This window comes from Ambystoma mexicanum, chromosome 12 (genome assembly GCF_040938575.1).
Source record: "Ambystoma mexicanum isolate Mex_15411 chromosome 12, UKY_AmexF1_1, whole genome shotgun sequence".
Lineage (NCBI taxonomy): Eukaryota > Metazoa > Chordata > Amphibia > Caudata > Ambystomatidae > Ambystoma > Ambystoma mexicanum.
Genome location: NC_090936.1, coordinates 556,146,842 through 556,158,841, shown reverse-complemented (window position 1 = coordinate 556,158,841; position 12,000 = coordinate 556,146,842). Strand labels below are relative to the sequence as shown.

The 12,000-nt window shown below is 46.3% G+C and overlaps 1 protein-coding gene across 1 annotated transcript; it reads left to right on the top strand.

Annotated features, from left to right (window-relative positions):
* The first annotated feature begins 1,676 nt into the window (after positions 1 to 1,676).
* LOC138514603 (olfactory receptor-like protein COR4) lies at positions 1,677 to 2,600 on the top strand. The gene has a single exon (XM_069630055.1). It carries the CDS (start codon positions 1,677 to 1,679, stop codon positions 2,598 to 2,600), a length of 924 nt encoding a protein of 307 aa, XP_069486156.1.
* Positions 2,601 to 12,000: the final 9,400 nt, after the last annotated feature.

Below are 12,000 nucleotides of genomic sequence, written 5' to 3'. Positions count from 1 at the left end.
TCTGAAAAGCCCTTAAAAATGACTTTGACCAACTCTTTGGCCTATGGACGCACAATTCAGAAAAAGGCCTGGTAGTGAAATCTAACTTTGGGCACCAGCCATAAAAATGAAGTGATCACTCTCACGACTTGGGCAGACAGGGCCAGTAGCAGCCCATTAAACGGAGCCTGACGGAGGTCAAGTGAAGTGAGGGCCTTGGCCTGGGTTATTCAGAATACCTTTAAAGTAATATTATTTTGAAATCGAAAGGAAATGGGATCTGTGCATATTGTGTGTGCCAGATTTCCTGCAGAAAACTACAAAACAAGACTACCGACATGGACACATTTTTCCCTTTACTATTTCTATTCCTGGGAGGCATGAGGCTGAGATGATGAGGGAATGAATACTACCCAAAAAGCCAGCAGGTAAGAAGAGTAGGTGAGTGGGGGGGTGCGTTTCTGTGGGGGGAGATACACTCCTCTAGGGGCGTGGTGGACAGAGTGTGGGGGGAAGAGTACAGGGCGGGGGCTCATGAATAAAATGCAGACACAGGGATAGGCACCGGTAGTCAGGAGAGAATGCAGGCAATCACTGCAAGATTCCACCCATGTTTCAGGCCTCCTGACTGACCGGTGCCTCTCCCAGGGTGCAAATACTTGTTAGCCACCCAACATGGCTATGGAGTAACCAAACCCGATTTCGCACCATTTTTTAAAAAACTATTGATAGGTAATAAGCATGAGCTACCTTTGCATAACTTAGTTTTGCTTGCATAATATGAGTGCTCTCTGCTGGTACTTTTATGCTCATAATTCAGAACAACATGAACACAGCACTGTAATAAGACCTCATCTCTGGCATTCACACAATACACATGCCACTGTCTCTTCGCCCAAGAAGACTCATTCCACACAACCTTGCAGCCATATGTTACTTGCACGAATCACCAACACCTACCTCTCTGCAGCTCCACATGGCACATAAGACACAGTGACAGGAATTCAGCACAGCAATCGGAGCACACCTTTGGGCCTCAGGCATAACACCTGACCTTATCACCCCACATAGGTCACACTCATTCTACACATGAACTCTTACCACAATCAGACGGAACCCAGCACTGGGTGCAATGTATCCAAGATAAGCATATAGTGTTGCAAGAGTATTCCAATGGAAGACTGATGCTAGCAAATGACAATTATAAAAACATAACAATTGAACAACAATGTACAGCTGTTGCGACATCAGTAGTGTTTGAAAGGTATTAATGAGTTTTCAAATTAATTGTACTTGTAGGTAGATCATATTAAAAACATTTGGGTTTGGCACCTGATCCAAACTGTCAGATATCTCCGCACCTTCCACAGAGAGTTTAATGTTCCTTGTTAATTATGTAGTGCAGTATCTTTACATCCATGCTCATCCATGGCAGTATATTGTCCAGTCTTAGGAATTCTCTTATGTTTTTTTCCAGCTACCATTGCCTTAGACAAGCTCTCGGAAATATCTCAATTCAAGGACATAGTGCTGCCTTTCTCTTTGTGTCATTTGTTTCACCTATTCTATTTGCCACCTGAAATCACAGAGCACAATAATGCAGCTTTTGCTTATCAATATTCAGCAGGAATTGCAGCGTAACACTCCGGTAACCAGTTTTATCCTTTCCACCTCAGTTTAGGTCTCAGAAATAAGCAATGAAACTTGCAAATCAAACGACTGAATTCATCCTCATTGGGCTCTCGTGTGATCCGGGGCTTCGAATTCCACTCTTCCTGCTCTTCATGACCATGTACGGGACCACCCTTCTTAGCAATGGGGGCCTCATTGCCCTGATCCAGGCTGACCGTCGACTCTGGACACCCATGTACCTTCTCATCTGCCAGCTGTCTCTAGTGGACCTCTGCTACTCTACAACTGTCACCCCCAAGATGTTGGTCAGCTTCATTGTGGAGAGAAACACAATCTCTTACTATGGCTGCATGGCTCAGCTCTACTCTTATACTACTTTGGGAGGTGCTGAGTCATTCCTCCTGGCAGCAATGGGGTATGATCGCTATGTTGCAATATGTCTTCCACTGCAATACCCATCTATCATGACCAGGAATGCGTGTACACGGTTGGTAATGGGCTGTCACGTTGGAGCCTTTGTAAATGCATCAGTACATTTGAGTTTAATGTTGCGCCTTTCCTTCTGTGGCTCCATTGAAATCCAACATTTCTTCTGCGATTTTCCACCTCTACTCCATCTTTCCTGTACCGAGACACATATCAATAGAATAGTGCTCTTCGTTTTGCCTTGTATGATGGGAATGTTCTCCATCCTGCTTATCATCATCTCATACGCCTCAATCTTCAATACAATTCTGAGCATGCGCTCCAATGCTGGGAAGCTCCGGGCTTTCTCCACTTGTTCCTCACACTTCACAGCCATGACTCTCTTCTATGGAACAGCATTTTTTATTTATTTACGCCCTTCTGATAGTTACTTCCGGGAACAGGATATGGTGGTGTCTGTCTTCTATACGGTAGTGATTGCCATGATAAACCCACTGATCTATAGCCTGAGGAATCAAGACATTAAGAAAGCCTTAAAGATGGCGTTGGCCACGAAATGTTGATCTTTGCAATAGTAACTGTCCATATTATTTTCACAAATAAGAATGTTACAAATAACAGTTCATTACAAATGCCATGATCATTTGTCTCCTGGGTTTAATTATATTGTGTAATCAGACCTGATATCTTTTTCACAAAAATGGCGGCCACTTAGTGACCTACAGTTATAGGTCACATTGACATGCGGATTCCCCCTTTTTGGAATAACTGTTATCACATAAACCAACACATTTGGGATGCCCTTCCAAATTAAGTGTTTGGAGTGATGGTCAGTGCCAGTAATGGCCCACTTGTCCAAATTGGCCTAAGCCAGTCCACCACTGAACGTTGAGGTTATCACTATGGGCACCCCTGGACTGCCTTTGGGCTGATAATCATGGTGTAGATTTTCCTTTTAGGGATATGGACTCCGTTCACACACCTAACTTATTATTATTATTATTATTATTATTATTAACTTCCCTAAAATAGCTACTAACAAAGATGGCCGGCATGAAAAATAGTAAAGGGAATAAGTCCCTTTTCTATCTTAACAGTGGCCATCAGGAAGGTGCGCAGCCGGGAGACCAGCAACTGGGGGGCAGGACCGGTATTCCTGGCGAGGCCAGGGAGGAAAGGGAGTGGCGAAGATAGATGGAATTGGAGGGAAGAGCCCTGGGGAACCGGGGCCAGGACCAACAATGGCAGACACCCTGGGAGGATGGGTTCCATGGGTGTTCCCCACCACCTAATTGACAAGACGCTCTCCCCCGTGCTACTCGTGTTTAATGATGCAACGTTCTGTATTTGTGAGTTAAGATTTTTTGTACTGTGAACATGCATTACTTAATTTTGTTAAATTCCTATGACGGGATGTATAAATAATATACATTTGTTTGCCATTCATCGCAAAATTATGGGGAATTAGTCATAACTAATACTCCCACGAGAGAAACAGGCATCCCAGAATGGTGTGCTATGGAAACCCTAATGTGAAACTTGGATTCCTGAAGAAGCACTGTTCAAGCAGCGTGAAAAACATGAGACTTTATCTTACATACTATGTTACGGAAATTGAAATAATGGGAGATATATAACACTAAGGTGTATCGTATTATAGAAAATGAATTAAATTACAATGACTAAATAAACAATGTAAACGTTCATGATTTTTCAGGCATTTAAGCAGCAGGGCTTCAAATTCCTATGCTTATTCACTTATGTGTGGTTAGTATAACATACGAGACATGCTATGAAATCGTGTCATGCGAATTTCTGATTCACTGTAAAATGTCTGCACAAATGTATCACATGAAACATAAAATACTCTTTGATCGGTCTGTGCAAGCAACATTTCCTCCTATCAAAGGACACTTGATGAAATGTTTAGGAGTCCAAATAATGACATCAGAGAGGCTTACTTTTATATATTTATTTATTTTTTATTTACCAGTGTTATACAGCAGCGAAAAACAGCTTTTGAACACAATGAAAAACACAATCAACTGATTAAAACAGTCATTAAAATGATGATCCAAAAGACCAACAATATCACAGATAAAACAGTTAATAACTGGTGACAATGAAAGAGGTCTTCAGCATACATACAAGCTTTTCCCAAAAAATAGTAAAAAACACAATACAAGTTTTGTGATTCCCCCCATATTACTGGAGCAGGGAGTGAAGGCTCCAGGACTGCTGCCATCAGAGCAGGGAGTCAGAGTGTATCCAACGTCGCGCAATGGACTAACAAGTGTTTGGCAGATTCAATGGAAGCGGTGCCACAGAGGCAGTACTTCAGCATAGGTCTAGGGATGTTAGTTCAGGCGCTGTCACCTCCAAGGTTTTGGCAGAGTTAATTTTAACCTTAAGGTACCCCCAGACCAAGGTATTGCCCACAAATTGTGCAACATAATTCAGGGGTCCGTTATGCCTAGTGATATAATCTGTGAACAGACTTTTGTTCGGCTTGGTTGCCAGGAATGTTACATACTGCTCACAATAGTTGGCATTTACCACAGTGCGTGTAGAGGCTTTAAAACTGGGGTAAGACCAGCGCTCGCATGTGGCTGTTAGCAAGTTCAGCCACCTGCTTGACGTCCAAAGAATACATTGAAAAACACTAGGAGGCATATAAGCAACCTTAGACCGGGCAGCTTTAAGGATAATACAATTCAGGGTGCCAGCCTCGGCATTAACTGCTTGCCAATATATGCCTAAAAGGGAGAGCTGTAGCCTTGCCCTACAGCAGAAGATGCCGAATTCCAGATAGATGGATTCAGCTGGTGCACGCAGGGGCAATCAAAACAGCCTCTTTAGAAGGAAGGATTCGAGTCTTACCAACCCCTTCTCATTACCGAGGTGCCATCCAATGGCGCCATACATGATGATGGAGCTACTCTTAGCCATGTATAGCTGTGTCAAAATGCCAAGCGAGTAGCCACCACCAGAGCAAGCCATTTTTCCCAGAGTTCTGACCACCTGGGAGCACCTAAGTTTCACTTGGGTGATATGGAAGTCGCCACAGAGACCCTCATCAAAGTGGATAAACATTTACCGCCTCCAGTTTGACCCTTTCCAGGTGACAAGGAACCGTGGTTTTGTGGCAGCTGGAAGGATGGAATACCATGATCTTGATCTTTTTTATATTCACCACAAGGTCCAGAGAGTCCGATTATCTCCTCTAAGTGTCAAGGGAGGTTTGGAGACCCAAAGAAGTGAGGTCAAGCAGGATGATATCGTTCACATAGCCCAGTCATTGAGGGGGAGATCCCCCATTTTGGGAGTCATAGAGATGGAATTAGCCACAGCCGGGCCCATGTCTGCTAAGTATAAGATGAACAGATTGGGGTGAGGATACAGCCCTGCTTGAGACCGCGGGACATCGGGATCCAAATAGAAGTGCTACCAGACTGTTCCAACCGGACCTTTACCCTGGTTTCAGTGTGGTGTGATATAATCATTGAAAGGAGGCCAGATGGAATGTTCCATGATGAAAGCTTCTGCCAAAGCTTGTTACGATTAACGGAATCGAAAGCCAGCTCGTAGTCGTGCTCAGGCCCCACTGGAAAGCAGTCTGGTTAAAAGAAATGAGCTTGGACTCTGCAGCCCAATACCAGAGGTCAGAGACGAGCATGCAAGAGAATATTTTGGAAGAGGCGTCAAGCATCACAAGGAGGCAATAGTTTCCAGTTAGAGATCAATTGACCTTTTTCCAAATGGGGACGATGATACTGTCTTCATGAGGGTGGAAGCAATTGAGACTCTCCGATCCAGTGGAAAAGGCAATTTAATGTGGAGCCCCAGCAAGCATGGTCTTTTTTGTGGGCATTGCTGCAGATGCCATCAGGGCCAGGAGCTCGCAATTACTTACTACTAGCAATGATCTTGGTGATATGCGCAGGGCAATAAGTATAAGACCATCGGTTCAGGGTATGAGCACAGGCGTTCACGGTGGAGGGATATCCCCCCAGCATTGCAGTCACATGCTCAACCCATGCCGACTTGTGACACCCAACAAATCACGCTCACAGTGTTCACCCGAGACCAAGTTCCAGAATTGGAGTGTGTCATTTACACGAGCAGTGTGGACCAAGCCGGTGAGCATTCCTGGACACACCAATGTTGTTTAAGCCATTTCCGGTGAAGGAGCTTGGACCTGTTCAGGCAATAGGTGCAAACCTGGGGGTCCGATTCGGTACCCGCTATGTTGCAAATTTCCCTGAGTAAATCCTTCTTCCTAGATACATTGGTTCTATCATAGGAGTGCCGGTGAGCACACAACAGGAAGGTGGGGTGCTGGGGGCCAGAGGCTTTTCGTCTGAAAATAGAGGTGACTAAGGTTAAGAGTACTTCCCCAAAGTCATGAATCACCTTGAGGGAGTAGACACTAGAGACACCCAAAGCCTCAAGAGTCAAGTGATTAACAAAGTAGGCCAAAGCAGCACATATAATTTGGAGAGGCTTCTTCCAGTCTTTACATTTTTGACAGTTACTTGAGCATTAAGCTCATGCGCCCACGTCTTTCTGAGAGTGCAAAAATCACAAAACTCCTTTCTCCGTTTCCCAATGTAGTTATTGGGAGTTTTTATTATTACAACAATGCCGTCTGTGATAACACGTGTTTCGACGGGTTCTCCGTCTTTCTCAAATCAGGGCAAATGTTACTTGCTCTCGTTTTTATCTCTGTCTTGTGTTTCAAGTCACGGGTTAACGAGAACGAGAACAGAAGCTTGGGATTTAACCCGTGACTTGAAACACAAGACAGAGAAAAAAAACGAGAACAAGTAACATTGGCCCTGATTTGAGAAAGACGGCGAACCCGTCGAAACACGTGTTATCACAGAGGGCATTGTTGTAATAATAAAAACTCCCAATAACTACATTGGGAAACGGAGAAGGGAGTTTTTGTGATTTTTTCACTCTCAGCAAGACGTGGGCACATGGGCTTAATGCTCAAGTAACTGTCAACATTTTTTTGTCTTTCAACTTAACGGAGAAGAGGAACCTAGTACTCCGTTGTTACTATTTCATGCGACCATTAAGACAATTCACACGAAAAGAAATTCAAGGGCGCTGAGGTCCAACCAAAGGAATACCCACCCCAAAGCTTCATCATCTTCTTGTCAGTTCTTCCAGTCTTTGCTCTCTCCATGAGATGCCATTTAAGGTGAAGTTAACCCTTTAGTACCAGAGGTGGCTCAACCAGATTCAAGGACATCACAAGGGAGGAGTGGTCACTCTCAAGGCAGGGAGAAACTACCATGTCAGTCACCAAAGAGGGGTCATTGGCAATGAAGCCATACTCTGAGATGCTACTGCAACTGATACCAAATCAAGTAAAGTTCAGGGGGTTATCAGCTGGGGTGGCTCCATTGATCATAGATAATCCAGTGGAAAACAATAAGGTAGACAATTCCAGGCCCCTTTTACAGGAACAGGCAAGCGGGCCAATCTCCATTGGGCAGGCGGAAGGGGGTCCAGGCACTAAGGCATAGTTAGAAGGGCCTGGAATCCAAGAGTTAAAATCCCCACAGATTATGGAAGGAGGGCAAGAGCTTGGTTCGCTAATAAAGGCTCTCAGTTTGAGCTACAACTTCAGCATGGGGGGGTCTGCAAGGAGGATCATCCAGACTGACTAACACAACTTCCCTGGGCCTGCAGTCCCAGTCGAAAGGCATAGTAATCCCAGCCATGAGAATATTTGGGGAACTGGTCGGTAGTTCTACCATTCTAAGGAAGTTTTTGATGTCCAGCAGCAGCCCTTTAGGGTGTCCCCTATGGCCTTGGGTGGCAAGCTTATTAATAAATTGCCACCCGTCCACCACCACCGGCTCAGTCAGCCATGTCTCAGGGAGAGCCACAATGGAGTACTGGGCCAAGTTGTCAAAAAGGCCGCCTGCCTTGAAAAGGTGGCTAGAGCCACGAGTATTCCAGCTGTTCAATTGAACAAAAGGAGGGGAGGGAGCAGCGAGAGGCCCTTGGGTCCCCCCTGAGCAGCCAGCATGGATGACCATGTCCAGTGGCATTCCTCTCCCGACAAGGCCGCACCCAACTCTGTTCCAGAAGGTAAACTAGGGACTGGGGCACGATGCAGGAAGGAGCTTGAGTGCAATACAGACCTCAGTCGCCTCCACTGGACAATATCTCAGGCTGTAGAGGGAGTCAATCAGCGAACACTCACAGCCCAAATGCTCCAAGATGTAAGCCAGGGTCTCCCTGGAGTGAAAGTAGACAACAGCGGTAGCACAATCAAAAGATTCACCAATGTCGAATGTTTTAATGCCATCGCTATCCAAGAAGCACAAAGGAGTGATGCAATTACAAAGGTTAAGCAGTCTAGAGCAGTTTAAGAACTGCCCCTTAGTTTTGCCAAAGACACATTGTATCAAAAGGGCCTTAGTGGCAGTTTTAAAAGGTGGCCGAGGTTGCTTGGGCCCTTGAATGGGAGCTGCTTGAACTGGTGGTGCAAAGATACGGTATCCTTACAACCCAGAGGGTAGGTGAGTGGGGCCGCAGGTCCAAAGGATCCCTCAGTCTGAGCAGATGAGTTTACAGTGAGCCTCCCCTCTAAGTTAGGGGTGAGCCCTGCAGGAGGGGCGATGGTAGCTGCTACACTGGCCAAATAACTCCCCGGCACAGTGTTGGGTAGGGAATTGCCAGTTGCATCAGCAGGCGAAAAGTCAACACATGGGCCAAGGTGAAGTACTGGATTGCCGTGATTGATTCATTGTACTTGGCAAAGGTCACACAGGCATGGGTACATTGTGTCTCGAGGGAGGGTAAAACATGCAAAAAGGGGGCAGGGGGAAGTCCCTCTCCATAGGCCACCGTCATGCCAGGAAGTCTTCTGGCAACAGTGCCCAGTCTCCTTTTTTTGGCTGCAAGTGGTTCATACATGGATGCTTGGCGGTCGGCCCTGCGGGACCACTTCGTAGCAGGAAATCCCTTAATCAAATCAGGAGGGGACTCAGTAGATGAGGCGACAGTGATGGGGGAGAAAGAAGTAGAAGAGTCAGGCAAATGTGGGCAGATAGTGGAACAAGTGGTGGAGTCAAGGAGAAGAGCCAGCTGGTTGGTGCAAATGGTTGACCAGTGATCATCATGACGGGCCGATGCTTGGACAAGAGACTCATCAAGGTCCAAGGTTTTTGCAATTTGGAGATCCTGGGCATCCAGTTTAGCAGTGATCACATTGCATTTGGAGGTGAGTTCAGATAAGAGCGATTCCAGCACGTTAAACATAGCGGCAGAGGAGTCGTTAACATCAGCCATATCCAGAGATGGAGAGGAATAAACAGAAGCAGAAGAAGAGAAGCCATTAGTTCTACAGACAGAGACAGGATGGGGAGCACCAATGTGAGGGTCACCAGGTCCAGAGATAGAAGGGGGCCAAGAGAAAAGGGGGTTAAAATCATCAGAGGAAGCTGAGACAGAGCGGGGTTGCATAGAGAGGGCCTTATAGTCGTGTTCACAGCTAGACAGAGGGGCCAAAGATGCTGAAATAAGAGTGGTAGAAGTAGAAGGTAAGCTTTCAGGAGAATGACAGGAGTGGACCAAGCAAGTATATTTCCCCGCTAATTTGTTGTGAGACATCCAGTGGGGAGAAAAAGTAAAAGAGGCCCCCAGCCCGAGGTAAGATTGGGTTGGAATGAGGTTTTGTAGAGTATTGGTCAGGCACAGCAGAAGTGGATGAAGGAGCAGTAAGAGAAGTAGTTAAAGAAACATCAGGCGGTCGTGCAGGTGACAACACAACGATTTTGGCAACTATTTTGAGGGTCATGGAGCCCAAACACTGGAGAGGAGTAGATAGTTCAGAAATAATTTCCTTAGAAAGTTCTTTGCTCAAGGAGAAGACATCAGTGAGTAGCTTGTTACAAACCGGGAAGAAGGCAGTCATTTTAGATGCGGGTGGAGTTGCGTTGCACACTATCAAAGTGTGCTGCCGTCAAGTGCGTTTGATAAGACACGTGTTGTTGACCAGGTAATCATGGGGCCAATGGGGTGCCAACAGAGATGTCAGCAACAGAGACTTCCACAGAGCAAGTTGTGACTTCAGGAAGAGTGCAAGGGAACAGTAAATCATCGGCCACGTCACTGTGCATTGTGCAAGAGTAATTGGGAGTAAGAGGAGCAGAGAGAGTAGGCCTGTGCTCATTGAGCTGCCGAAGAAGACCTCACTTGCAGCTCATTTCTGCACTTACACCGGAGTTGGGTTACTGTCACCAAGAATCTGCATTCGATTCTGTGAAAAAGCTTCCAGTGTTTTTATTTATGTTGCTTTATAGGAAATGTACAATTCATTCCAAACTTTAGGAATAAGGACATCTCTGACAGTTGCCCCAAAAGCGCGGCTCTGAGGGTAAGGCTAGGAGAAGTTAAAAAGCCTCCCTCACAGTCGCTGCGAGTCAATGAGTCGATGAAGAAGTTGAACACTACACTGTGGCGAGTAGTCAAACCCCCAGCTAATGTGGCTCAAAGGGTGTAGGCTTATCCCAAAGGCACCACAAATCGAGGAGAACGTTAAATGCAATTACACCAGAGTGCAGGGATGTACTTTGCTTGGGTGTGAGCAGCTCAAAGGACCCTCGACTTGGGTCCAACAGTCACTACTTAAACCCGCTGAGACTTAAGCACATAGACCTGAGAAAGGGCTGAGCGGACCCAGGTGCCGGCTGGAGAGGAGAACATAGGCATTGGGATTTTGGTGTGCCACCACAGGTTCCTCTCCCTAACAGCCACCAGCTCAGCATTCATCCTTCACCTTCACATTTGTCTCCTTCTCCTTCACCAGGATGCCATCGGATGCAGGCTATTCTCAGCCTGCAGACCGCCGGCTCTGCTCTCTCCAAAAGCTTTTCCGAGGGCAGGCCGAGGGCAGGTCTCAATTTTGGCCTCACAGGTCACAGACTGAGGCACTGGGTCTCGGATCTTGGGAGTCACAAGGGTCGCAGGAGTCACAGGGATCTCAGCAGGCTCTAGGGTGCAAGCAAACACACACGGTAGCTCCAATCGGGCTACAGATTTTCATTAGAGGGAAGCACCTTGGTGAGTTCGCTGCGTCTGCGTACACTGTGTCAAGCTGCACTGAAACAACTCCTCCACAACTATCAGCTGCTTCCGACACATTAAAATTCATAGTAATGCAGAATCAGCCCCATATCTAGACCACATATGTTTAAGGTGGGCTAAATGAAGACACAAAATGATGGAGGTGATCTGAACTGCAATGTGACATATTCCACAAATCATGGTTAGCGATGTATTTTCTGCAGATACTTAAACATATGCACATTACCAACTTTATAAACAAGAAAAAGACAATGAAAAACAAAGATGGTATTAGGGCAAGGTGGCCCGTGGAAATAAGGACGCACTCCAGAGGGAAACAATTAATAACCTTCTTTATTCACATACTACTCCATACCGGATTTACTTTCCCTTTCCGTTCCTCCTCCCCGCTCCCACGTCACAAACCACGTGACCCTGTCTCTGTCTTAAAGAGACAGGGCACGCTAACAACACCCCTGGACAAATGTCCTTGCTTCCTCCTAACATTCTTCAACCAGGCGGAGCGGCCTCCTGATGGTTTGTTGTGGCCAGGTACTGGTTACCCCACTTGAGGCCAGCCCTGGACTGTCAGACGGCTTTGCCAGGTGGTGACTGGACGATCCAGGAGGGATCCACAGATGGTCTCATGCCTCATGAGGCTCTGGGCCAATGGCAGGCGGTGGAAGCATTTCATCCTCTCTTTTAACAACTTGTTTAAACAATGAACTGTTCCTTGTTACTTCTTTCTCAGAGTTCACAGCTGTTACCATCGTCCCTTTGATGCCGGTGACCTGGAGTGGGCTAAGGGCAATCGGGAGTCTGTCTTTCTGGACACGGCTTGCTGCACCAACACTTCGTCCCGGACCTGAAACT

Bases quoted from the DNA above. Each gene is read 5' to 3' on its own strand.
- LOC138514603 (XM_069630055.1), top strand. From the start codon at position 1,677: ATGAAACTTGCAAATCAAACGACTGAATTCATCCTCATTGGGCTCTCG.